At 51.2% G+C, this 27268-nt stretch overlaps 1 protein-coding gene across 1 annotated transcript in view; it reads right to left on the bottom strand.

The window, feature by feature from the left end:
* Positions 1 to 27268, bottom strand: part of CSMD2 (CUB and Sushi multiple domains 2) — a gene marked incomplete at both ends in the record, with an annotated part of 226948 nt that overhangs the window by 6417 nt on the left and 193263 nt on the right. Inside the window, 14 exons of the mRNA XM_079545965.1 lie at positions 785 to 858; positions 3118 to 3291; positions 4106 to 4279; positions 5482 to 5661; positions 5966 to 6142; positions 10329 to 10511; positions 12814 to 12987; positions 15629 to 15817; positions 16620 to 16793; positions 20031 to 20278; positions 20520 to 20697; positions 22079 to 22273; positions 22502 to 22687; positions 26976 to 27164. Of these exons, the coding sequence (XP_079402091.1) occupies positions 785 to 858; positions 3118 to 3291; positions 4106 to 4279; positions 5482 to 5661; positions 5966 to 6142; positions 10329 to 10511; positions 12814 to 12987; positions 15629 to 15817; positions 16620 to 16793; positions 20031 to 20278; positions 20520 to 20697; positions 22079 to 22273; positions 22502 to 22687; positions 26976 to 27164 (2495 nt within the window). The remainder of the gene's footprint in view (positions 1 to 784; positions 859 to 3117; positions 3292 to 4105; positions 4280 to 5481; positions 5662 to 5965; positions 6143 to 10328; positions 10512 to 12813; positions 12988 to 15628; positions 15818 to 16619; positions 16794 to 20030; positions 20279 to 20519; positions 20698 to 22078; positions 22274 to 22501; positions 22688 to 26975; positions 27165 to 27268) is intronic.

Genomic DNA, 27268 nt, shown 5'->3' with positions numbered 1-27268 from the left:
AGTATAGTTGCCAACTTGGATTGCAAACAGCAAAAAGGATCACAAAAACTGGGAGGTGACTCCTCGACGCTTCCGAGGTGTGTTCACTTCCTGCAGACTGCTCACTGCTTTGCTTTTGGATTCAACAGGACAGCAGATCTCACTCCCTGCTCCAGACAGATCAGATGTGACACTGCATGGCTGTGAGCTCTGCTGCTGCAACAGGATTTGCTGTTAAACCTGGACACGCTGGAATAAAACTGCCAGGGAGGGCTTTGAGCATCCTCCCTTTCTTCCTAGCTTGGCAGGACCGTGCAGCGCCCCTTCCCCAGGCACTGCATTGAGGGCACACCTCCCCCAGTGCTCCCTGCAGCCACTGCTGTGCAGCTCCCACACGGGCAGCCCATACACAAGTCAGGCTTGGATTGTCTCAGGACTAATTAAAAGCTAGGAAGAATACATTAAAAGCCAGAATTAAGATAACTAATTGGCAGCAAGACCGAAAGGTCCTGGCAGGAGCATGGAAGGCAGCATCCCAGCCCTGCACCCAGCTCTGCTGCAGCAGCACCGCGCACCCATGGGCGCAGGGCCGACCCCCTCCTTCACGCTGTACAGACTACAAAAACCACCAGCACAATTTAGGCTGACAACGAATGGAAACCGTGCCTCCGATCTGAGTGCTAATTACGCTGATAACTATTCATTAGCACCGCAATTAATACCATAAATAACGCGTTCTTAGCTGATGCCCCACCACCACTCGGTGCACACAGGGCGCCACGCGATGCCCTCTGCCCAGCAGTACCTGATAGCCCTGAGAGTTGTTCTGCATCCCGAAGAGCGGCACGCCGGGGTCTGCACACGTGGTCAGGGTTGGGTCTGGGGGCAGAGCAGAAGCAGAGCGTTAAGGGAGAAGCTGTGGAAGCCACACCGGAGCTCTGCGAGGCAGCAGAAATACTTTGCTACAGAAGGAACACACAGCAGTAAGGAAAAACACGTGGATATTTTCGTTCTGTAAATCCCCGACGGCTGCAATGCAACCCAACCAGAGGCACTCAGACACCCAGGAGAAGACGTAAGAATGCAGAGCTTGTCTTGGAGACGCTGCTCTGCCCACGCCAGGAGCACGGCACGCAGCACAGTGCCCTTCCCTGCATGCAGCCCTGCCCACAGCCCCCTCCATGGAACCCTGCTGCTTTACCCAGGGGCTGGGAGTTCTAATGCATCTCGGATGCATCATCTCTCTTAATGCCTCATTTGGTCTCTACCAGAAGATGAACACACACAACTCACTAGCAAAACTTGCTGCTACTCTTCCAGCATCTCTCTTTTTTTTTCTTTTCCCCAGCACGTTGACAGTAGCAGCACACCAATGGGATCAAGGCAGAGATGCATTACGCTATTATCAGCATCTCAAACTGAGCAAAGGAACTGAAGCCTTGGTGTGAAAGGCAATTTGGCAGCAGCAGCAGGATCCCTGCTCCTCGGGATCACAGCACAGAGCCCCACTGCCCCCAGGGGATGCTCTGGTACCCAGCGAAGGCACAGCTCTCCTAGCAGCACCTGGAGCGTTGTGCAGTCATGTTCCAACGAGATTCCAGCCTGTTTTTCCCAGCCCTTTTTCTTCATCACACCATGAGAAGGACACAGTCCCACTGCCAGCACCTCTCTACACTCAGTCAAAGCACTTCAATCAACAGGACTGTGCCAATCGAGACATAAACCCTCTAAGAAAAATCCAGGACGGAGTGGGAGCAGAGGCAGCCTGTCACTCCTCGCTGCAGCTCCAGGGGAACGAGCACAACCTCTGTACCTGACAGCCTGGCCTTTTATTGCTATGCCTTTATTCCTCCCCATCCAACCGACCCCTCTGTTCCCACCGAAGCACTACACACTTCGTGATGCTCTCCCTGTGTCCTCGGAGCACTGCTGCCTCACTCAACAAGGGACCCACAACGTGGGCCCACGTGGGGCTGCAGCACAAGCAAAGTCATTTTCCCTCATTCAGCTCTGCTGAGCTTTTGTCATTCATCACTGAAGCGGTTTCCATGGAAGCCCCCAGGTAAGTCGGTGTCTGTGAGAAATGATGAAGAGCCCCAGGGGCTGGTGGAGGTGGAAGGGATGGATGGTGCAGGGCAGAGGGCACAGCTCTGTCTCCTGACTGCGCCCAGCACTCTGCCCATCCTGTGTGCCTCACAGATGAGTGAGATCTGACTAAGCAGAACCCTCTAGGTTCAGCTGCCTGCCCCCTGTAGGCACCCTCCACTTCCCACTGTTTGGACTGGGGAGATGTTTCCCCAGCACAGCAGCAGGAATTGCTGCTGGATGCATTGCACCACTGCAGCTTCGTGGGTCTGCAGTGCCATGAATGGAGGACGGGATTCTGGATGAGGGATGAATGCCTGGATGAGGCCTCAGAGAGAAATCTGGCACGGGCATTTAAAGCCAAAATTTATTCCAGGAGGCAGCGCTCCCAGCTGCTTGCATGTGAGAAGACCATGGGGACACCAACGTGGAAGTAAACTGACATTCAGGCCACCAGGATTTTACGTTAACAGAATCAGGGACACATTGAAGATGCAGCTAACAAGCCAGAATGACTGAGGTCAGTCTGCACCCCAGCTGAGGGCAGGCAGCACGGTGGTGGTGAAGGAAAGCAGCACAGAGCCTGAGCAGTTATGTCACCACAGAGCCCAGGAGTTCAAGACTGCAGCCAGAGTTTTAAATTGGCGCAGAACACCGTGACTAATTATCATTATAGACCTCTCTGAGGCTTCAAAGGGTTCTGGAAGCCCCAGGAAACAGTCGCATGAAGCATGTCTGGAGATTTCAACCTGAATACCAACAGCTAGGCAAAGCAATCCATAGGACTCTGTCCTCTGTATACATCACCTTCATGTTCTAGGAGCTGCTGCTCTGCCACTCTGGATAGAATTCAAATGCAGCACAGAACACAGGAGCTCTCACGTGCACATCTGGGCAGAACTGCAGTCAACGGCACGTTCAGGCCCAGAAACGGGACTTAAAACCCAGAAATGAAAGAAAACAACAACAGCAAACCAAGCCGCTCTTCTGCAAATGAAAATGCAGACCAACAACGCTCCTCCTGCAGGCACAGGCCAGGCGAGGTGCCCTTACCGATGCAGCTGGGCTGGGTCCCACTCCACGAGCCATCGGACTGGCAGAAGCGGCGTGCTGAGCCCACCAGCACCATGGGGGCCAGGCAGGAGAAGGACACCGAGGAGCGGTATGTGAAGCCTCGCTCCTCCCTCCGGCCCTGGGCAGGGATCCCTGGATCTCCACAGAACACAGCTGTAACAGCAGAGAGCAGGGGGTGGTGATAACCTCTCCGAGAGCAGACGATGCTAATGCACCAGCAATGGGGCTATTAATGAGGCAAGGCTCACTGCTCACTGCCACGGAGCTCAGTGATTGACCAGGGGATGATTGGTGGCAGGAGGCGTTGCTGGCTACTTTCCTTATAATTCTCTCTTTTTGCCAATTGCTGTTAATTAACTTCTACTTCTCCCCATCTTTTTCCTTTTTTTTTTTTCCTTTTCTTCTTTTCCCCCCTAGCAGCATGCTTAGCTTTAAAACGTGTCCCTAATTGCATGATGTCAAATTGCTATATGGTTCCATGTCACACAGAAAGCCCACTAATTATACAAGATCCTGGGAAGGGTGCAAGGAACACAGTGAGGGCTTTGTGTGATTTAATACGAAAATGGCTATTGTGCAGCTGCCAGCCATTCAGCCAAGAAAAGAAACTCAAATCTGCCTTTATCACCATGAGACGTTAAACTAATTTTTTGCATTAGCTATTTAATGGAGTACACAGGTTTCCAAGAGCCAAAGCTCTGTCTTCACAGAACGTTCCTAACTTCTGCTGTGACTCCACAGAGCCCTTTGTCAAAGGGCTTTTCTCATCACCCAACTCAAGGAGGCACCTGGACAAACAGCCATGAGCTTTAAGGGTGTCACACAAACACGAACGTGCAAGGAGGAATTCACACTTGTCACAAACCTGACCTCAAGCCCACATGCAAAGAGATGGATGAGTGCATCCAGGTGTTTCAGCCCCTTCCCTCTCCCGACCCATCCGTGGATGCGCAGCGCTGCTACTCACGGAAGCATTGGGGGATCTCCCCACTCCAGGTCCCGTTCCCCTCGCAGGTGAGCACGGCAGGCAGGGACAGTTGGTATCCCTCCAGGCAGGCGTAGCTGACGCTGGAGCCCCAGCTGAAATCCGAGCCCACCACTTTGCCATTGGGGATGGCTTGTGGGGATTTACAGACGATGGCTGAACGAGAAACAAAGGCAACATGCAGCTCCCTGAGCTTCTCAGCAGTTATTTCCATTAGCAAGCAAATTCACGCAGGATCAAAGTCACGCTGCTCTCAAAGAACAGCCCCTGGGAGCCCCTGCAGGGGGCTGCACAAACTTCCCCAGCTGTGTGTGCAGCTCTGAGCACTGGGATTTCACTTTGAGACTTGGAATTAACGGAATCCCTGATCTCTGAGTCTGTGTTCACTTCCAAGTGAAGGAAGGATCCAGCCTGACTTAGTGCGAAAACTCATCTAAGGCTCCCTGAAAGATTCATGCATTTTGGACAACCTGGCTAAGTCTCAGATTAGCAGCTGAATCAATAACCAGTCTGTATTTCACTCACTCCGGGGTGTTTTAATGTGACATTTTTGCAGTGCTTTGCTTTTCAGCTCAGGGGAGCACTGGGAAAGATGCTAAGCTCATGTAAATCAACCTGGCCTCCAAATGAGACTGTGGCCACATTCTGTATTACTCCTGCAACATTAGCTCAGTGGTGAGAATGAAAGAGGAGTGTGAGAATTGCTCTTTACAGCCTCTGAAGGAACTGGAGTACATTTGGAAGTTTCTACGTGGTCTGCATGCATCAGAATCATGACAGTTGAATTTTCCAGATTGCAAAAGAAGAACACAGATGCTGCTACAAGTCTTATCTACACGTGGTGGGAGAGTAAAACAGAAGAGATCCAGCATGTCCCACAACTGTTCTATTACTTCCCTTTCCTATCTCTGAATTACAGAGGCAGTCTCAGAATGGAGAAATAATGAAAGGAGTTTGAGGAAGCCTTTTCCAGACTTCCAGATGATGCTCAAGAAGCGTGTGCCTGTGAAACAGAAAGCGCCATTCGAGCCTGATCTGACTTCTTGTGAAGAGTCACTTAGCTCTCAGCGCTCCACTTTTCCTTCTCCCCATAGGGATAACAGCAATTCCCTCCCTCCCAGGCACGTTGGGATGACTGGTAGACCTAAAGCTGGCATGGTCTTCTTTGTGCTGACAAATAAGTGCTGTAAACATGGCAGAAAGCCTGAACGACAGGACCGACAAACTGCCAGGTGTGCTCAGGCACTGCGCTGCAGCTCATGGCACCACAGAACCATTAAGGATTGAAAAGACCTCCAGAACCTTCGTGGCATGTACAACTTACATCCTCCACCATTTACACCACCAACCAGCCTTACCCTTGCAGGCAGGTTTGGTGCCGTTCCAGGTTCGGTCTTTTGTGCACATCAGAGAGGACGCTCTGTCCGACTCCATCATGTACCCAGGCATGCACTGGAACACCACTGTTCTGTTGTAGGTAAAATCACTGCCCAGCCTGATGCCGTTGGCTGGCACACCTGGGTCACCACAGTTGATCACTGCCAAAAGAAGAGAAAGAAGCATTTCTGGCCTCACCATCCCTCATCTCATGGTCCCAAACACTTTTCAGAGCAGGATGCGGCCCCCTAATTGCAAAGCTGGGCTGCACCAAGTGGAGAAAACTTAGAGAGCTCCCTTCAGCCAGCTGGAAAATACAAACCCACAGCAAGAGTTTTCCATTAGGCACTCACAGGGGCTGCAGGTGGAGGGACAGCTGGTACCAGGCAGCTCAGCTGAGTTTCTGTGAGCACTCAGTGCCAGCATTTCCCAGTGTGGCACCCAGGGGCCCATCCCAGTGCTCACCTGTGCACTCTGGGCTGGTGCCTGTCCACGTCCCATTCACTGTGCAGTGCCTGCTCAGCACACCAGTGGAGTAATAGCCCTCCCTGCACTGGTATATGATGGAGCTGGAGAAAACCAAGCCGTCATTGAACAGAACCCTGGCGTTGCTGGGGGTGCCTGGGTTCCCACAGGAGATAACTGGAAAGCAAAACAGCAGAGTTACTACGAGACTGAATGAATGAAAAACCAAATCAATAAAGCTTCCATCCTGCAATCAATCGACTGCTTGCCACAGAAGTGAGATTAGCTGCAAAGCCACTGGACCGGACCACTCAGAGCCGACTTCATTCCCAGCTGGTCCCACAGCTCTGCCCTACAGCACACCCTGGGGGGGTGGCTGCCCCTCGGGAGCCCATGGCTTTGCAGACCTCAAAGGAATGACAGCCGGGAGCTGCTGCCCTGCACTGAGCACTGCTGCTGCACTGCCCTCCCACTGTGCCCTCCAGGGAGAGAGAAGGCTGTGGGATGCAATTAGAGGTCTGCCAGAACCCAAGTTTTATGTCTGAGGCACCACAGCAATAAAAGGGCTTCAGAGTGGACAGCGGTGCACAAAGTACGGTCGTGGCAAAATAAGTGCCTGCAATAATTGTTATCAGCCCTCATTTACACTGAAATTGCAGAACATAAAAGAAAATCACAGGTATTGAGGAAAGGCTCAGGCCATGGGCTCCCAGGCCTTTGAAGGGAACTCCTCGCTCCCTCCCTCTACCTGTGGTCCAGATGCAAAAGAAGCTGTAAGCATAAGGATGAAGAGGCTTAAAGATTTAAAATCACAGATTAAATATATATAGGATCGAATCACTCAAGTGAGCAGAAAGTGGGCAAGTAATTCCCTTTGGCTTCAGTGGGAGATGAAAAATGAATGAGACCCCAAAAGGAAACTGGTTTGGGAACTGTTTTCTGAGTATAAATCCTAAAGACCCTGGAAGTCCCACAGTCATATCCACTCGCATCTCCTGAAGCATTTCAAACCCAATCATCTTTAAACTAAGTCAAAATTCAAGAAAATAACCTGAAAATCAGCTGCATCAAATGGGGATTTCTTGGAGTTGCTGCTTCTTAGCAAGTGAAATATTTCAGCACATGATTATTGCAGAACTCCCCACCACTGAGGTTTCTCAGTTTGCTCCTTTATCAAAAATAAATCTGGTTCCTGCAGTTATTTTCAGGATGTCCTTTCTGTGCAAACCCCTTGGATGGCTCGCTGAATGCAATGGGCATCTCTGCTGGAGACACAGGGAGCACCCTGTGCCACAAGGAACACCAGAGAGCATCACCAGCAGCAAAGCAACTGCTGCCTGCTGACCAAAGAGCGCTTGGAGCTGCTGGGGAGATGTGTGTGCCTGCAGCCAGAGCTGTGACCACGACCCAAAGACCATCCTGCAGCAGGGGAGGGCTGGGCTGCATTCCAGGAGGTCTCCATCCCCACCAGCACGTGCGCACCTCCAATGCCTGCCCAGAGAGTGGGATTCTCCCAACAGCTTCAGGCCAAGCAGAAGGATGAGAACTCGGGTTCCAAGCATCTCTAACAGGAGGTGGCACAGAGGGAACCAAACACCTGAAGTGTTCCTGAGCCCTTCTGAGAACCCAGCAGCTTGCCCAGCTCTGGGAGCACCATGCTGGGCAGTGCGACTTTGGTGTTCTGCTTACAGCCAGAGCTGCTCCCACAAACCTTCTCCTGCACTGCAAAGTGACCTCTGCTACGAAACCCTGCAAAGCTCAGGGATGCTCCAGAGATCAGCAGTAATTAAGGTGATTCCCATCCACATGCCTTTTAGCAGGGCTGTGCTCTATCCTTTAACCAAACCAGCGCCCACAGAGGGCAAGTTGAAGTGCTGTTACCTGGTATGGAGCTGAACACTCCCAGCCCCACACAGCACTGATGGTTCCGATGCTAAGGAGGAGGGCACCTGCAAGGAGCAGCATCCTGCTCCTCAGATCATGCAGGAGGAAAGACTGCAGGCTGGGAGCTGCTATCACAGAGCACGGTGCATGTCTGACTGCTCCACTGAGGTGGCATGTGAACACTGTGTCCTCTGTGTGTCCCCCAGTGACCTCACCTTCATCACACTGATCCTTCTTCTGGTCTTTGCTGCCATCGGAGCACCTGGCTGAGAGGCTTTCCTAATGATGTCTGACACATCAGGCACAGCCTGCAGGGCCTCACAGCCTTCCCTCCAGGGCTGGTAATTTCCATGCTGTTTAATTTAACCAGTAACCCACATTCCACCTAACTACGCAGAAAGAAAAAAGCAGCCTGAGCCCAAATCCCAGCCCTGCCACCTCCCATGTCCTCAGCAGTCAGATTGGGATGAGACAAAACTCGGCTCCTTCCCTCCATTACCGCTTTAAATGAACACACTTCTGTCTTCTGCAATTGAGGAAGAGCAGCCAGGGCTGCGTCTCAGTTTGGATGCAGCTTTAATTCATCTGGTGAAACGATAAACATTATGAAAACAAATATTCTGCTCAGCTGAGAGGAGGAGGGAGTGTAAAGGAGAGCACAAGCAATGGGCCCCTCCTGCACTGCCCCCGGGAGCACCAATTGGGCAGCAGGAAAGAGGAGAAAGAAGGAAAAACTACAATGCAATTTCCATCTTCAAAATGTGCTGCAAATCAATGGTAAATGAGGCCTGAAATCTGTGATTTTTAGGAAGCAAAGGGAGCTGCTCTGAGTGGGCACAACAAAACCAGAGCTGCGTACAACTGACTGAAGCAGAGTCCCACGATGTGTCCCTCCAATTAATTTAATTGCGCACCATTTGTGCATTTTGCAAAAACCAGCTGTGGTTCCCTCCTGTTTCCAAACTCCTCTGGTTTTCACAGAAATATTCCAGCAGGTGAAAGGCACTCATTACTGCTGGGCCTGAGGTGGCCCTCCGCTCAGCCTGGAGCTGCTCTCCCCTTCCATCCACACCGCAGCATTTGCACGGTGTCCTCTGCACCTCTCTGCACTTACACATCCCACCTGCAGCCGAGCAGACCGAGCCCCCATGCTCACTTTGCAGCTGATCAGGAGAGCAGTTTGCACGCTGGCAGGTGTGTGCCAGTCACCTGCAGAGCCCCAGCAGCTCCAACTTCGCTCAACCGCGATGGCTGAGAGCCGCTCCGTTGGATGGCTGATGCCCTGCGGAGGCACCGAGTGCTGAGCTGGGGCTCCTCCACTCCCCCCGAGCAGCTCTGTGCCCTCAGAGCACTCTCCTTCACCCTGAATTCAATCCCCAAATTAACCCCTCTCCTATGAACACCCGTTCCAGAAAGTTGAATGCACCACTCAGTAGTGCAGCCATAAGAGCACCTCGCAGTGCCTGCAACTTGCTGTGAATGCAAATGGCAGAGACACAGCTCGCTGCTCCTCGCTGCAAATTGCTTTCCTATATTGGCCAGTCAGCACTTAACATTAAATGAGTACATTATGGGCATAATGTTATTATTATTCATAAAGTACGAAAAAAGAATCCACCAGGGATCCGTATTTTGGTGCCTCCGGAACCTGATGGGTTATTTATGCTGAGATTAATGAAAAGAACCTTCCTACTGAAAGAAAAAAAAAAACAGAATGGGAAAAAAAACCCCAACCACCAAGACCTGAGCGTATTAATAACATGATTCAGTGTCTTTTCAATCAAGAGCTCCATCAATTTGGAATAAATTTCCAATTCATTTACAAGATCTCTCTGGGCTTCTGGCTTTCAAATCAGCAGGAGAGAAGCACTTGCCCAGGTCTCCTCGCATTTGGTATCCTGCTTCCTTTTGGCTTTTGTTCTTTCCCCATTTGATTTTTAAACACTTTCATAAAACAGCAGCAATAAGCAGCACAGCTCAGAGAACCTGGCTGGGGGTTTATCACAGTGGATGATGGGGCCTTACTTGATTCCTTCAAATAGAAAAATAAGAGGTTTGGGTTTTCTTTGATACAAAAATCTGCTTACTGGTTCATAATTTGCACTCTGCATTTCTGCTCAATGCAAATGACTCTTGCACGTGCCAGTTCCAGCTTTGACACAGGCTTGAGGCTGTTCACATCACTCACTCTGATGCGTTTCTTTGATAAAGCATCTATTAACTGCTTAGTGGTGCTAAATGCAGCGTGCCCTGCGGATGTTGGGGAGGTGAAGAGGCTGCCTCACGACATGGACAGACACGGAGACATAGACTCACAGAACGGTCTGGGTTGCACAGGACCACAACGCTCATCCAGTTCCAACCCCCCGCTGTGTGCAGGGTCGCCAACCAGCAGACCAGGCTGCCCAGAGCCACATCCAGCCTGGCCTCGATGCGTTTCACGGTCAGCGGCTCGGCTGGGACCAGTGCTGAGCAGTACCTTCACACTCGGGCTGCACGCCGCTCCAGGAGCCGTTGGCCTGGCACGTCCTCTCAGATGAGCCCCTCAGAGTGTAGCCAGGCTCACAGCTGAACCGCACCACGCTGTCCACACCAAACTCATCTCCCAGCCCGATGCCGTGCGATGGGATCCCCGGGTCGCCACACACCCCCTGGCTGCCTCCTGTTAAGAAGAGAGCATGACACCATCAGAGCCAGCAAAGCTCAGGGCACGGCTCTTCTCACCCACCTGCACTTTGAGAGCACCAACATTGAGATTGGGATCGTGTGGCTGACTCAATTTAACTCCACGTGACAAGTCCCCCGAATTTGGGAGCCCGCTGTTTGCAAGCAGGTTGCAAAATCTGGCCGTAACTCCTGCATCTCAAGATGGAGTCCTACCAGCTGGAGCTGCTTTCCGTGGCAGCTGCTCCAGCAGACAGCAGCTTGGTTGCCAGCATCAGTCATGTGGATGGTTTCCCTCCAAGCAGAAATTACAACATGCTCCAGGCCACCTCAGCGAGCCCCATTGTATTTGCAAAACAAGAAGCTGTTGGGTTTGGAGCGCAGAGGCGAGAGGGATCCAGCTGAGAACCATCCGCTGGTACAAGTTGTGAACACTTTGTGCTGCTGGCTCTGCGTCTGGGGATGGGAGGAGGGAGCAGCTGGAGCGGATGCCTCGCGGGGAGCTGCTGGAGCAGGCTGGATAAATGCCCACCTCCTCGCTGGCTGGTTTGGGCTCGCACCGCGTACGCCTGCTCTTGGCTTTCTCTGCTAATGATCTGTGTAAACACAGTGAGCCCCAAGCCAGAAAGGACAATTTCACTCCAGCAGCTCACAAGGAAGGTCCCAGTTCCCGGCCCTGCTCCCATTTGCTGCAGGTACAACCTTTGCAGTGTAACATGTAATGTAAAATATAATGAACGTATTCATCATCTGGGGAAAAACACTCGCTTTTAGAGAGAAGGGGGAAATGCTCCAGGCTCAGCATTTTCCTTCACCCTGACTTGGACCAAAATCCTTTGTTTCGCCTTGCAGAAGCTGTCATCACACTGGAGAGGTCTGCACACCAGAGAACCTTGGGCAGGAGACATTCAGGACTTATTCTGCTCTCAGCTTCCACCCTGGGCTGGGAAAGGGCCCTGGAGAACCTCCCCTGGGCAAAAGCCAGAGCCATGAGCCTCTGCTCTCCTGTCCCAGCTTCCAGCAAGGGCACGGACTGGGAGGGCACAGGGAAATGAAGCACCAGGCCAGATTTGTGGTCTACAGTTAAAGGAACGTGACAATGCTTTAATTACTCATTGCTTTGGTCATTGTACCACCCAAGTTTGGGGTAATAAGAGGGGCCCTGTCTTGGCTGCTGGGGAGAAATCCCCAACCCTGGTTCTGAGGGTGTTCACGGGGCCCCAGTGCAGGGAGCTCCCACCAGGACCCATCAGCACGGCTCTAACACTGCTGCCGTGATGTCCTTAAGAAAAATCACACACAGCAGATGTCAGCAGGAACTCATCAGAGCGATGCTGAGCATTCCAAACATCCACCCAAAAAGATCATGGGAGAGACAGTGAAAACCACAGGGGGAAGAAGCACGAACTAGAGCAGAAAACCCTTCAGAGCAGCTACAGATCAAGAACTCTGCAGACACAGCTTCTGAACAGGAGGACGGCTCTGCCTGATTTCTTTTCGCTTTCCAAAGCAGAGGTTAAACTTGGTCAAGTACAGCTGCTAAGTGGCATAATTAAAAATTAACACTTGTCCCAACTGCTTTGCTCCAGCTAAGTTCTCATTTCATCTGCAACCGTGCTCTCCACGGAACGACTGACCGGATGGCACAGAGAGGGCTCTGCACAGCATCCTCCAGTTATTCAGCATCTTTCCTCCCACTGGAGGCCATCAGCTGGGATCCCAGTGCCCTGATCTCAAGAAGGCTTGGCAGCACATCCCTTTGTATCGCCCACTGGTCTGATTTGTCTCCTTAGGGACATTTTGGCTCATCAGGACATTTTCAGTGCAAGACCCTTTCTCACTGGCACGGAAGCAGAGATGGAGTCCTGATGCCAAACCGTTCCCAGCTGATGTGCTGAGAGCCGGGACAACTTGTGGTGCCTCAACAGCAGATGCCAGGCCCTGGAAAGGGGCCACACATGCTCTTTTACTGGAACACACGAGAAAGAGGATCAGATACTGCAGTTGGATGCAAGGACCCAATTTTTCACAAGATATGTTCACCCTGTACAGAGAAAACTGTAAAGCAGCAGGCTGCAGTACACCTCCTGCCACAAACATTTGCTGCAGTGATTTATTCCTCCTCTTGCAAGCTTAGTGCTTTACACTCTGCCAGTGCTTATCATCCAAGTTGCAGGGGACCCAATAGCTAAGACTGCAATTTTCAGCATCCCAGCATCCGGCAGCGCTCGCGTTCCTGCAGCTCAGAGCTGTCCTGCTGTCCCCTCTCGGGCTGCAGCCCGTCCCCAGGCCCAGCTCACCTGAGCAGTGTGGCAGGGAGCCGCTCCAGCGCCCGTCCAGCTGGCACATGCGCGTGGAGTTGCCGACCAGAGCCCGCTTCCCCAGGCAGCTGTAGCGAACCACGGAGCCGACGGTGTATTTGTCACCCGAGATCTGAGCGTGGGGTGGGGAGCCCGGGTGCCCACAAGAGACCACTGCAAGAGACAGATGCAACAGCCTCAGCCACCAGGGAACCACCTGGCTGCGGTTGCCTGCTGGCACTCTGGCAGCTCACAGCGACGCAGCCGCCCCAGAGATGCCCAGCAAACAGCAGCGCCCAGCGCCAGGGATGGGCTCACACCGAGAGCAGACCCTGCATCGCCTCCTTTGAGGGCGCATGAGGCACAGACCCCGCTGAGGGTCTGCGCATCGCTGCCTTGCCCTAACACCCACAGGCATCTGCGCATTCCTCAGAGAACCCTCCTTAACCTCAAACCATTCCATGCACATCCTCACCCCCCGCCCCGTCCCGGCAGCACAGAGCTGTAATCGATGCTGTGTCACACCTGAGCAAATTATCCTGGCGGATTCCGAGCGCTGCTCGCTCAGCCATCACCAGTAAAGAAGCACCGCTAACAATAATTAATAGGTTTACTTTAGCTTGGCAATCAAAGTGGAGACAGCGAGGGTGTTGACAAATATACCGACAGATCTAGGGGCTATTAGACAGGTCTGGATGAGCATTCTCAGCCTAAAGACCACGCGTCGCTCGGCTGCTGAAGGAAAGCATCCGTAACGGATATGTTCTCTCCCTCTGCTAGAGTCTAAAAATACAAATACTGGCATTAGGTAGAAAACATGATGTATGCCTCAATAAAAGGAGAGCACGCTTCTGTTTGGGCATGTGGGCGTTGAAATATATTGGTGCAGAGCTGTGACTAAAACCAAGGACGCTTTGCAAAGAAATGGGTTTGATAGCTAATACTTAAACTCGCACTGTAACTAACAATTTAATAACAGACACTCCGGCAGACTCAGCTAAGCTTAAAACCTGTGGCAGTATTGAGGTTTTTAGGGGATTTATGTACACAGCAGGCAGACTGCTCCTTCTGATGCGCTGGGCTCAGCTCCCATCTGCTTTCCTTCCTGGACTTCTCTCCCACTCCTCAAAGGAGATCAGCTCTGCTTTATCCCCCCCCCAAACCAGGCACGAGACGAGACTCTCAGCACAAGCCTCTCCAGCATCAAGCTTCTTGGCTTCTGTTTTAGAAAGTCCCCACTAATTTTGGGTTCCCAGCTATAAACATTTGGAAGGAATCCAGGTTTCAGCACTGAGTGCATCCTGATTTGGACTCACAGAGAACAGAGATGTGCAAAAATCTCTCCAAGCTTTTACGCCTGCAGATTCCAGATATCAGCTGTAGGACTGACCTGGGTCTCCAAAGCGCCCACAAGTCTCCTCCAAATCAATGGATGTTCAGCATTTTAGGGAAGGAGATCCCTTTTACTCAGCTGAGCAGCTGTGGGCTGAGCAGCCCAAGGAAGCAGACTCATGGTTTGTAAAGGCAACTGCTCGCCTGGAGCCCCTGCAGCTGTGTTAACACGTGGTTATCACTTGTCAGCTCCCCACGGCCTGTGCAGGGTGCTGTAAACACGAGAAGGTGGTATGCTGCTAACAAAAGCAAAGGAAAACGTGCCAAAGTTTCCTGCTTATAACTCGGTGTCAGAGGATAGAACAAGAGGAAAGAATTGGTGATGGCTTTGGAACAGCGCAGCTGACTCAAACTTAAGCAGCTCCATTTCTGACTGCTTTAGTGATTTGTTATGCTGGGTGACAGGAGATCACAGTTGCTTCAGTCTCTAAAAAGGAAACACCAGCACAGCCCCATGTCTCTGTTCTGGCTGTTGGTTTTTTTTTGCCTGCTTGCAATACCAACCCCATAAAACTTTTGTTTCCTCCCGGATGGCTTTCACATCCCAGGAAAGCTCCCCATGCTCTGCCCTGGGTGTCACCTGCACTGCTCCTGGGGCCAAACCCCCGGCTGCTAACACTGGGGGCAGAGCAGAGCCTGTTCTATGAAGCCAGCACGCTGTGCTGGGGGCAATCCCACTGACTGAATTGAACTCCCTGAACCCAGGGAGCTCCTGGCTGAGGCATTACTACTGTAGCACGTGAGCCACATGAGCATTTTGTGTCTTCCTACACGTGAAGTCCTCTACACTATTGGAAATATCCCTTAAGCCAAAGTCAGTGCCCTGAACCTCCCAATTCGCTCTGCAAACCGCAGTGGCACACAGGGCCAGGACACTTCAAGAAAGGCCAAAAAATGTAAAGAAAGAGTAAAGAAACAGGTCCTCTTTACCACCTGCTTTGCAGCAGAACAAAGTCCCAGTGTGTTTCACCAGAATGCCATTTCCCTTCCCTGAAGCCATGGGGATGAGTGGGTGGAAGGAAGCTCAGCCATGCCCTGCTGGTGCTAAATACACTCTGTCCTCGGTCAGGCTAATTGATGCTGTTCCCTATGAAGGTCTGTGTTTCAGAAACGATGCTTCTCTTCTCTACCCACAGTATTTCTGCTGGAGCCGCACGGAACCAGTGTGAGCTGCCTCCCCTGCAGAGGGAAACAACCTCTGTCTGAAGAGATTTCTCTCCTCAAACCTCTTCTTTCCCTCCTGTGGGCAGAACCAGAGGCCAGAAACATTCCCATGGATTAGAAAGGGCTCTGGGTTCAGACTTTTTACAAGAGATTTCAGCCAAGTGAGCACCAGGAGAGCCGCGTGGAATGAAAACGCGTGGCAGGTTTGCGGAGCGGGGCTGGAAGCCCTGAGTGAATGGTATTAATCTGAAGAACTTACAAAGACACTGTGGGAGGGCACGGTCCCAAGTGCCATCCCCCTGACAGGTAAGGACATGTGTACCCAGTAAGTAATATCCATGGCTGCACTGATATGAGACAGTTGTTCCAAAGCTGAATCTGTGAGGGCCGCTCGGCTGCACTTGACGGATGCTGTTTTCCAGGTGCCCGGGGTCGGTACAGTTTACAACTGCAAACAAACAACAACAACAACAACGAAAAGTACAAAACAAAGGGTGTAACAGAGAACAAAAGGTTCTTCAAAAAATGAGCAGGAAAAGGGGAAGAAAGCACAAGAACAAATTCCACAGTTTGGGGCGGGTTTCGTTTCGTTTCTTTTTTTCAGATTCTTTGGGAGCAGAAATAAAAAAAAGAAATCTTTATTAGAAAAAAAGAGAGTGAAGGCAATGCTGCAGGCTCACAGCCTGGCACATGGTGCTCAGCAGCACAGCCTCACTGTCCAGCCCCAGATCAGGACTTCCACACCCAGCTAAGGCTGATTTCTTGACCCACACAGTGACAGCATCAACAGATACTGAATTAATGGAATAAAGACTGAGAGAGTGAAAGGAGGGGAGGGAATGTGAAGCAAACTTGGTGCTAATATCACTAGAAGTAGGGCAGCATGTAAGGAGAAAGGGCTCAGCAGCAAAGAGCAGAATGTTTGCTTTGAGTAAACTGGTCTAAGGTTATCAGGATGACCTCTGCTAATGGTCTACCCTGATATTCTCTTTTGTACTCCCAATTAAAGCAAATAATTGCATGTCTTGGAGGATACAGGGCTGGGCAGAGACCATTAAGAGAAACCCAAGGGAAAACTGAATTTGTAACATCTAAGCAGGCCCTCAGAGTTCCAACATCACTTGCCCATTCCTAAGCAACCGCGAGGTGTTTTACACAAGCTTAGGCCAGCTTCAAGCTGGATTTTGGGAAGGCAGAGCAGTCAGTGAGGATGGGAGGCAGCCCAGCACTCCTGGGCAGAGCAGACTTACCACGGCAGGCAGGCAGGGTGCTGCTCCACTGCCCGTTGGCCAAGCACTGCGACTGCGCTGCTCCTTCCAGGCGGTACCCCGTGTTGCACACAAACTTGGCCACGTCGTTCAGGTTGAACTGAGCGCCCTGGGTCAGGCCGTTGGCAGGGTTGCCAGGGTGGCCGCAAGTGATGGCTACAATTAGAAATGGGAGATGTTACCTCTTCTGAATTATCCGGTGGTGGAAAACATAAAAATCTCAAGAAAAGGGAGCGTGGAAAAACTCACATCAACTCTGAAACTCACACGGACCTCAAAGATCTGTGGCCAGCTCTGCTGCAATACTGAATCAAGTTGAGGATACGGTAGCTTTATTCATTTCACTGGTGTAGGAAATTCTCTGAACCACTCCCTAAGCAGCACAGTGGCAGCATCTTACTGACTTATACCATATATCCCCAGAGCTCCTCTTCAAAAATCCCAGCTACTGCTATTAATCTATTGCCTTGCATTACCCTGGGCATTGCAAACGCAGCCATGAAACCTGATGTTTTCCTCCCCCTGCCTGGTGTAAGTCAGATGCTCACTGCAGTATAAAGTTACACCTGGAGGGATAGTAAAAAGAGAAGAAAAATCAGGTTTCGAGCATACGGCCTAAAAAGCTTAAATCTTCCTGCTTCAGTCTGAGAAACTTCAGGGGAAAACCTCTGTAACTAAATCCCTGTAATGAGGATTTTTGTGTAGTTCTTTTTTCCTGTGGCTGATGCGAAGCCCAGGGCAGCCCTGAGCTGCTCCAGCACATCCCAGGGGAAGCATCAGGTGGGGAAGGCACAGAGAGCAGAGCAGCGGGAGCCCAGCAGCATCCAGCACCTGCAATGCTGAAGTTGAAAGCACTTCCACCTGGGTCGCTCTGCTGGCAGAGGTGGGGCTGGGAGAGAGGGAGCAACCTGGGAGACCTTTGCTTTGGGCACAGCAGCAAACCCCACCGTGCAAAGGAAATGTCAGGATGCTCCATACAGAGCTTTTTGGTTGCTTAAGGAATGTGACATCTTCTGACAGCTGAGGACGAAATGATATTGATTATTGTCACGCTGAAACTGGGTAATGGCCCAGCAGTAGACGTCCAGCACTCAGCTGTATGGCTGCCAAAGCCAGAAGCTACAGGGGAAGATGAAATTCCCACAAAAGATCCATAACACATCTGACTGCCAGGGCTGGACTGTACCACAGGGATAGGAATTTATTCCTTATGCAAGCTGGTGACAGGTACAGGTTTAAAAAATATGAAGCAAGACAGCATTTCAGTGCTACAGGAAGCAGATGTCAGATTCTCTGAGGGGCTTCTGAATACAATTATGCACGTTTTGAAATAGCTGATGGATTCTTTCCCAGAAAAAATAAAAAAAAAGGCTCCCTCCAGTTGGCATGGATCAAAAAGACCAGTTCACATAGAGCAAGCAACTGCAGCAAGTTTAAAGGGAAAATATCAGGACAGTGGGAAATGATAATGTGGTAACACGAAGTACCCTGAGCTTATTCTGAAGGTGATAAAGCCTCAATCCATCTCATTTCAGAGCTCAAGAGTGGTCTGCTTTAATGATATAAATTTAATGTTATCCATAAGGCTTAATGCAGTGTAATAACTTTAAGGCCAGTTTCTGTCTGGGACACCTTTGCAGGGCTCTGCACAAAAGCTTGCTGGGCTTTCAGGTGCCGGAGTGGGAAGGCAGCACAAAGCAGCACTGAACAAAGGAACTGCGTGCAAATGAGCCCAGTGGTGAGGGATGGATCAGTACCAGAAGACAGACGCAGACAAGCTTTGTTCTGAAGGGTTTGGTCCCTCCTGAAAGAAACAAGACGATGCAAGGAAATGGATGCTTAAAAAATCCTCCGTTTCCATAAATCTGCCTGACAGCAGGAGGACCTCTATCAGTGTGATTTCCTGGTCCAAGGTTACTGTGTGTGTACTTGGCAGGCAAAAGTGAATTTCAACTTTTTCAGCTGAGCATCCTCAGACACCGGAATAATTCACGCCTGCCTAAAGAACCAGAGGCCTTCCCAATAGTTCTTATCCTAAAAGCCCCAGGAGGAATCCTAGACATGAACAGTGTTAGGAGCCTTGGGCAGACTTTACAGCTTGAGTCTGTTTCTTACTTTTAGGCTGGCATCTGCATATTCATTGATTTGCAGGTCGTCCTTACCTCGTATCTTGCTGGTACTGTTGTGCCTCAGCACACAAAGCCCTAACCCAGACATCAGAGGTGGGAAGTAAACACCTGGAGAATCGTGATATGAAATGGGTTGCACTGTCCAGCGATAAGAAGATGCTTAAACTTATTAACAACCAGAGCTCTAGAGACTTCCTTAATTAGCTTATTTACTGGAAAGATAAATGAGAAGGTTGTGCAAGGTGACTCATGAATGTGCATCAGAGGAAGAGAGAAGCTGACCTTCTCTGGCACAGAGCATGGGTCTCATAAGGAAGGTGAGAGCAGCAGTGTGCTTGGTGGGTGCCATGTCTGCCTCCAACCTCCCCACACCCCGATGAACCCTCCTCAGAAAGCCCCCCTTCACCTGTGCTCATCTACTGGAAATGTGTGTGAAAAACCCCAAGATAAAGTGGAATTTATACAGTAGAATGGAGAAGCAAAGCAGTCAGAACTGCCATGCCACCACTGCTGCCGTTCCTCAGCTCTGTCCTGTGCAAACCCCAGAGATGTTCATGCACTGTGCACTCGCTGTGTGCATGCAAAGCAATCTTGAACAGCCCGGGTTTGAAATGATTTGGGAAGTGGAAAAATAAGCAAAGCAACCTGAAAGCCCACAGGTTGCTCCTTCCCAAACCAAGGGTGGCTGCCTACAGGACCTGCCACTCCAGATTTGTTCCCAGCAGGACAGCCGGAACCAACTTCATCTTTGGACTGCCTGGAGAAATATCAGGCTCGCTTCCAAGCATTGGTCCTTTTGGAAACCTGTCTGTGTTTCTCCTGATCTCCCAATGTCATCTCTGTTATCTGGCCTCTGAGCACACGGTATCAGTGCCAGAGATGGCTGTTCTGTTATGGAGAGCACTGCTATGGACTGCAGAGCTGCCATCAACACGGGCTGAACAGGAAGGACTGCTCTGCGCGGAGGGGAGGCACTCAGCTGGGCTGTCAGCCTGACAGCACTCTGTGAATGAGGAGCATTTCTGAAACAAAGCTGAACTCTCCTCCCAGAGGAGCAACAGGATGGGGGACCACTGTTTCTCAGCTGAGGGAGCCTGCTTTGGAAGAAGGGTTGGACCAGATGATCTCTAGAAGGGCCAGGACTGACAGTGAAAGCAAGTCCCCCCGCTCCAGCTCTTCATTGCTGTCAACTCAACAACAGCCTCTGCGTGTTTTCTCATCCTCTGACCACAGCCAGGGCTAAAATACCTGACAACATACTTACGCACACAGACAGGCGTCTTCCCGGACCAGCGGTGGTCCTGCTGGCAGATGCGCACGGACATCCCGATCAGACGGAACCCGGGCTGGCACTGATACACCACACTGCCACGGTAGTTGTAGTTCTCACCGTTGATCTGCCCGTTGACGATGGGGCTGGGAACGCCGCAGTGCCCGGCTGCAGGAGGGACACAGGGGAAGCAGTCAGAGCTCCCGCCCAGAGCCGGAGCACGCCGACCTGTCTGGGTGGATCTGCAGTCATAAATCAAACCGGAGCGGCAGCAAAAACAACAGATCATTTTTAATAAAAGCTCTCCTCTCCGATCTCAAAACATCTCACAGCTGCTGAGCGGTACGGAATCAAAGCCCGCTTCCTTCTTACATCTACTGACAACCCCAATGCGTTCGGTCCTCGCTCGGGCTCTTTCTCCTATCAGCCTTTAAACCCCTGCTCCCTCCCGACACGCCGTCAGGGCTCCCTCAGCACCACCACGTACCCAGGCACCTCACGTCAGCCCCGCTCCACAGCCCGTTGGCCATGCACTCGCGCACACGGGAGCCCACCAGGGTGTAGCCAGTGTTGCAGGAGAAGATGGCAGTGGCCCCATAGCTGGTCAGCGTGCCGATCTTGTTCCCATTGGGAGGCGTGGGCAGGTCTCCACAGGAGATAACTGAAAAGGATCCCAGAGCACAGTAAGAGGAAATTTATATGTGTACTTCATTTTGTTTTAACAGAAATGCGACTCTCATCATCACAAGCCATTACTGAAGGCAGAAATGAGCATTAAACAGTTACATGCGGAACAACAACGGTTTGGCCACGTTATGTGAGCTGACACATGAGCACTGCTAATGTTCATGCTTCAAGACATGAGTCGAGCAGGAAAGGTAAGACTGGCTGGGAAGAAGCCAGCCTTTTTCACAAAGGAAGTTCTTCATACAGAGATGTTTGCATTATTAAGCCATCTCCAGATGCAGCTGGGAAGCAATGACTTTCAAAAAACCCACAAAATGGCGTAAGATTAATGTGGGATTTCAAACCAGAGCTTGGAGACCTCTGTGCTCCTGGCAGCGACTTCCAGGATAGGGCTGCAGTCTCCAGACCTGACCCAGAGAGGACACCCAGATGAGAGCCCGGGAGCCACCTCCTCTGGCGCAGCTGGAGCTGAGCTGGGAGCCCTTGGAGATGCAGCTCCAGACACAAAGTTCAGCTCTTTATTTCACCTGCCTTAAAGATCTGCAAATCCTCTGGGAGCTTTCACACTCAGCAAGAAAACAGAGCCTCACGCTGGGTTCCTCTGACCTTAGTGCACTGCCAAGTTCCTGTCATTGGAATTTATGTGGCAATAACACAGGAGAAATAAAATGGGGTCAGGCTCACGCTCCTGGATCTGGCTGAAGAGCTAGCGGGGGTAAAACTACATCTGTCACTGAAGCTGGCAGTCGCATCTCCAGAAACAAAGAGAGCCAGGAGGGAAAGGAGAGCTGCCATTCTGAAGGAGAAATCTTGCTGCCTCTATCTGCACTCAGAAAAAGAAAAACTCCACCTTTGACAAAAGAGGAGGTCCAAAGCACTGAAGTCGTGTCAGAACGACTGAGAGCTGCTTGTTTGCCAGGAATGCTTTTGATTTACAGGTGACTCTGTTACCCTCATAAACTTGGCATTTGCATCAAATTGGAAGAGGTTAGGTTTTGAATCAGAATTTTTTGTTTTCTTTCTTAAAAGCAAACTTCAGAGCATCTGGCACTGGTGACAGCTAAGCTGCTGGGACCCGATAGCGACAGATGAGCTAATGTGCTTGAGTTCTTGGAAAAGTGTTTAAATTAAACCGAGAATCAGACCAACAGATGACCTCTCCCTGCTCCCAAACTCTCCTTTAGCAGCACAGTTCTGCAGCTACCCCCTCAGGTGCTGCCAAGAGCACCCAGGGCTGTGTTTGCACACTAACAGCAGAGCTCGCACCCCTGTCCCACGGCCATCAGAAAGCGTGATCCTCGTGAGATGCCTGGTGCAGCTGACCGGCCCCTGGCACGGCTGAGCTCTGTTCTTACTTTTGCAGGTTGGCATGGGCTCCCCGATGCTCCACTTCCCGTTGGCCTGGCACCTGATGACCCGCTGCCCTGTGTAGTAGTAGCCAGGGTCACAGATGAGCATCAGCTGGGCGTTGTAGTGGTACTGGATCTCGTAGGTCAGGCGCCACCGGCCGTGCTCCACAGCAATGCTGCTGATATCGGGACAGGTGACAGCTGGAAGCCAGGGAAAGAAACGAGACAAAGCTGTTTAAAGGGTGCTTTGGGGTACCTCAGGATGGTTTTTTAAACGGGGGGTAGCATCAACATCTCTATTTCACAAGTGAGAAAACGAAGCCCCAGAGGCACAAGTTACACAGGCTGAGGATCCTTGTGTACTAATGTTGTACCTGAGAGGCAGAGCTGCCCCTGCTGGAGCAGGCTGATGGTGCTCATGGTACTCACCCACGCAGGGTGGGGGTTGGTTGCCGTTGCTCCACTGCCCTTCCTGCAGGCACTCGGTGCTGTGTGGCTCACCAGGAGCCAGCTGGAAGCCTTGGTCACAGTGGTACACAGCTTTTGTCCCCACCGTGTATTCCTTGCCAAAGACGACGCCGTTCTTTGGGGCTCTGGGAACTCCGCAGGAGAGAGCTGGGAAGGAGGAGAGCAGAACCCAGCTGAGCAATCAGGCAGCTCCCAGTGTTATCACAGATATCTGTAAGTGAGCCAAAGGCCTGATCTCAGGCTCTCCTGTTTGTGAAAGCTCCAGCACTCCGTCGAATCCCAAAGCTGCACTGAATGCCCACTTCCACAGAGGATCAGATTTTCAGCTCTTTTCTAAGGGTGAGGTAACAGCAAAGCCAGCGCTCAGTACCAGCATCTGCTGGAAGAGACTGGCTCATACTCTATAATATCCGTAACACAAAATGCATCAACACAGTATTCGAAAGTTTCCACACAGAGATAAAGGATCAGATAGCAATAATGGTTTGTATTTACATCCCACAGCAGCGGCAACCCAAAACCCTCTTCTAACTGCACTTCTGGATTGCAGTAGGCAGCAAATTCTATAATTATGTAGTGCCAGAAGGAGGGATAAATTTAGCATCGTGGCTGAGAAGGTGGAGGGGGAAATTCAGGAGGAAAACTGACAAAGAGGCACAATGCCAAATGGCTGTGCAGGACAGCAGCACTTGGGAGGAGCTGGGCAGGATTGGGCCAGGCAGGTCCCAGCAATGCAAGCACCAGCCAGACACAGACAGGCTGGAATCGCACTCACTTATGCTGCAAGAGTTTCACAAGTTGCTGCAAACCCTGCTGCCCTCTTCCCTAATGCTGAGAAAAGCAGCACTGGGAATCTGTCATTCAAATCTGACTCTCCCAGTGTTGATAAGAGCTGAGAAATCAAACCTGAGCTGCATCCATCCAGCAAATGCATGAACTGGAAGCTGAGCCTATGTCTCCTGAGCCCTGTGCTGACCTTCCTATTATTTGCCCTGCAAATAAACAGGAGCTAGGAAATCATCAAGTGACCTCCTGGTGATGTGGACCCCACTGAACACTGAAAGGAGCAACCAACATTCTCATGTATAGCATCAGCACAACACTGGAGCTCTCCACCACTCAAGGTCCAGAACGTTTTTATCCCACCACTACTCCACGAGTCGGTCGGAGCCCCAGCCTGGAGCACAATTACACAGCACCTCACAGACACCGGTGTTGCTAATAGGTGTGAGTAATTCAGCAGGCTGGTATTAGCATGATCAGGCATATCCCTGGTTGAAACGATAATCACACATATGTCACTTCATCGAGCTAAGGAGCTCAGCGAATCTCTTCACAAGGCTGGGTGTCTAGACAAGCAGCCACGCTGAATACCAATTTCATTCTAAGGCAAAAGAAGAGGAGGCCTGGGAAGTCCCACCCTTCCACTTCCACCCTGCAGTTCTCTTGCTATGCCTTTTGATGCTGCATCCTATCCAAGAGGATGGAAGAAAGCTGAGCCCTTCCCTTGCCATTGTGCCCTGCAAAGCTTCCTCCTCTCTCTGGCTCAATTCTCTGCTGCTCCCAGGGGCTGGAGAGAGAGATCCCAAAGGCAGCAGCACTGCTAGTAGTTAGTTAGCAATAATACGGAACTTCTGGGCCAGAGACAGTTAACTAAAATGTTCATTAGGCCATCAGAAATAACAAAAAAAGTAACTCTCTCCTCCTGCAGATGGTCAGGCTACAACATGAAGATGTGCTGGTCAGGAAGAGCTAATTAGGACTGCAAACACTGCTGCACCTGATGGCAGTCCCATCCTTCTCTGCAACCTGCCATCTCTGAGCAGAAGGAGCGATGGGGAACTCATTACTGACACAGTCCAGCTTTGGTTCTGGGGTGGCGATAATCCTGCTCCAAAGAGCGTTTCTGAAGCTCAAATTCTGGACATGGAAATCTACAAAAACCAGAGATTAAAGGCAGAAGCTGTTCCAGGGGAAAGCACAATCAACATTTGGCCAGCAGAGACCCACTGAGAGTGAGATCCGGGGAAAAAGGAGCGCTTATGGGGTGCAGAGGTACAAAAGCTCAGTATGCAGGAAGAAAATGTGCTAGGAAAAGGGACAGAGGCTATGAAAGCAAATCTGCAGCTGGGAATCCAAAAACAAAGCAGCTTAAAAATAGACAGCAGAGACAGAAAAGGCATATTAGATCATCTTGTGTTCTCCTCCATTGTGCCAACGCAAGATTGCTCCCTGTAGAATATTCTCTGCTGCTTCCATAAATGTCAGCGAGGACAGAGCATGTAGTAAAGATTATTCAGAGGGGACGGGGAAGGGGAAGAGGATTATGTGCTGGCAGGAGGAAGCTATGGGAAATGTTATTTGTTAACTAGACCATGTGTTTACGGGGACCCCGGTTCTCCTCCTCCTGACACAGCTGATTGTGTGAGCAGTTTATGCTGTGCTGCAGATCGAGTTCCCAAATCTCTGCCATTTTGTTCTGGCCACCAGAAAGGATGAGAAATTGAGCAGAGCCCAAAACAAAAGGTTGCCAGTTGGCTTTGGGAGCAATGCAAAAAAAGAAGTGCTGGATTTTCTGCAGCTGACCTGAGCATGGAGAGCTGTGCCAACCCCACTCTCAGCTGCTGGGAGCCAGGGGGAGCTGCACTGCCATGAATTCTCCTATGGCTCTGTTTGCTGCTGCTCGCCCACCTCCCACTCCCAGCTCAGGGCATTCGGTACCCATGGGATGTTGCTGAGATCCCTGATGGGAACATGTGTGAGCAGAGAAAGGAGGTGACTTTCCCAATGGGGTTACAGAGAGAACCTGCGTGAGCTCCGAGGAGCGTTCTGCTCCCACCCCTCTATGCAACATGCTCCCAACATCTCACATCCTCTCTCTGTCCATCCCTTTCTGTCTCTGTGTCTGAAATCCACCCCCCGTGCAGCTCCCAGAGGTAAATACAGGCTTCGGAACTGAAGGAGGCTCAGGTGGCACTCCAGCACACCGGGACAGCGAGTGCTCGGCAGCATTACCACTGTTCTTCATTATGTGATTTTCCTTAAAAAAAAGGAGCCGGTGCATCAGAGAGATTCCTTGTGCTGGGCTGAGGGTTTGCAGGCACAGTTGCCATGACAGCCCTGTGCATGCCTGGCTCGTGGTGCCGCTCAGCAGCCCCAGCCCAGCTACTGCTGCAGTTAAATCATCACCAGAGCCTGTGCCCATTTCCCCAGCTCTCCCCCGCCAACGGCGCCGTGTTTTGGTGACAGAGGATTGGTTCACTGTTTTCCAACCACCTTTACACAAATACAGCCTTGAGAGGGCTCCATCCAGCACCCCCGTTGCAGAGCATCCCTTATGAGGCAGGACTGCACACAAGCTGTGTGCCTCCAGAAGGGACTGAGCGATTCATAGGATCAGAAAGGTTGGAAAAGACCACTATGATCATCAAATCCAACCACTGACCCATCGCCATCATGCCCACAAAACCATATTCCTAAGCAGAAGGGAATTTTCAAGGCTCTTTGGAACCCCCCACGCTAAATAATCCTGCTTAATTTTCCTTAAGGCTCGGGCTGGGTGATGATGCAGACAGTGCAATGGGATTTTGCCTATGCTGTCTCTGTTCTCTGGCTAGTTTCCAGGGAAGTCAATGCAATATTAATCCCCTGTGTTCAGTTCCCTTGGAATTTGGATGAATGTTCAAAGACACTGAAAGGTTTCATCTGAATAAAGACGGTCACCTTATCAACACAGGGATGATTGGTGGATTCTGAAGAAGGTGCAATCAGAAAGTGTGCATGAAGAGAGGAAACAGTGCAAATGCAAACCTCCAGGCACGCTGCCCTGCCCTGCCCTCTCTCCCACGCCTGGAAGGAGCCATGTGCTAAGTATGATATGTCATAATGATTATGGCTAATTAGGAGGTGATGTGGAAAGAACAATGGCATGCCTGAATCTCACATGAAGCCAACAGAAACTGGGCACCATCTGAATCCCAGGACCTCTCATCCCCCACGGACACACACAGAGCTCAGAGGGGATTTCCAGAAACACTAAAGGAAATCCCAAGCACCAAATCCCAGCAGGACTCACACTACATCCCTCCTTTCCACATTCTTCCAGGCAACAGCTCCTCCTGTCCTTAACTGAAGCTTGGCTGTGCCTTTACTGAGAATTCGAACGCTGAAGGTTCTGCACAGACCGACTTTCTCTCGCCTGCCCCAGCGCAGACACCGAACGACCCCCTGCTCCTCAGCAGCTAACTCCCTTCCTTCCTTGCTCATCTCCTCCCAAGGACTCGCACATAAGAGGATCACCTCTCACTGCCTCCACGCAGCTCAAAGCCTCAGCGGGGAACCAGGGCAACTACAGCAGCCTTTCATTTGTACCCATTTTACTCAGCCCTTCCCAGGACTGCCAGCTCCTCGGAAGGACGCAGCCTCTCGTTCTCACCTTGGCACAGCGGGGTCGCTTCGTTCCACTGGAAGTAGCCCTGTGGGTGCTGGCTGCAGGTGGCAGTGCTGTGTCCCACCAGCCGGTAGCCGCTGTCGCAGCCAAAGCGAACCGTGGAGCCGGGCTGCAGCCCCGTCTGGCTGAGGATCAGTCCATGGGCTGGAGGCTGCGGGAGGCTGCAGTAAGGAGCTGCAAGAAGGGGAAAGGGAGGTACAGAAATCAGTGCGCGGGCTGCAGCGCGACAAATTCCTTTCCTGTTCTTGGGCTGTCCTGGTTTCAGCTGCTTACCATAA

The sequence above is a fragment of the Tetrao urogallus genome (genome assembly GCF_951394365.1).
Source record: "Tetrao urogallus genome assembly, chromosome: 23".
Classification (NCBI taxonomy): domain Eukaryota; kingdom Metazoa; phylum Chordata; class Aves; order Galliformes; family Phasianidae; genus Tetrao; species Tetrao urogallus.
The sequence above is the reverse complement of the archived record's forward strand: the minus strand, read 5'-3'. Positions and strand labels throughout refer to the sequence as shown.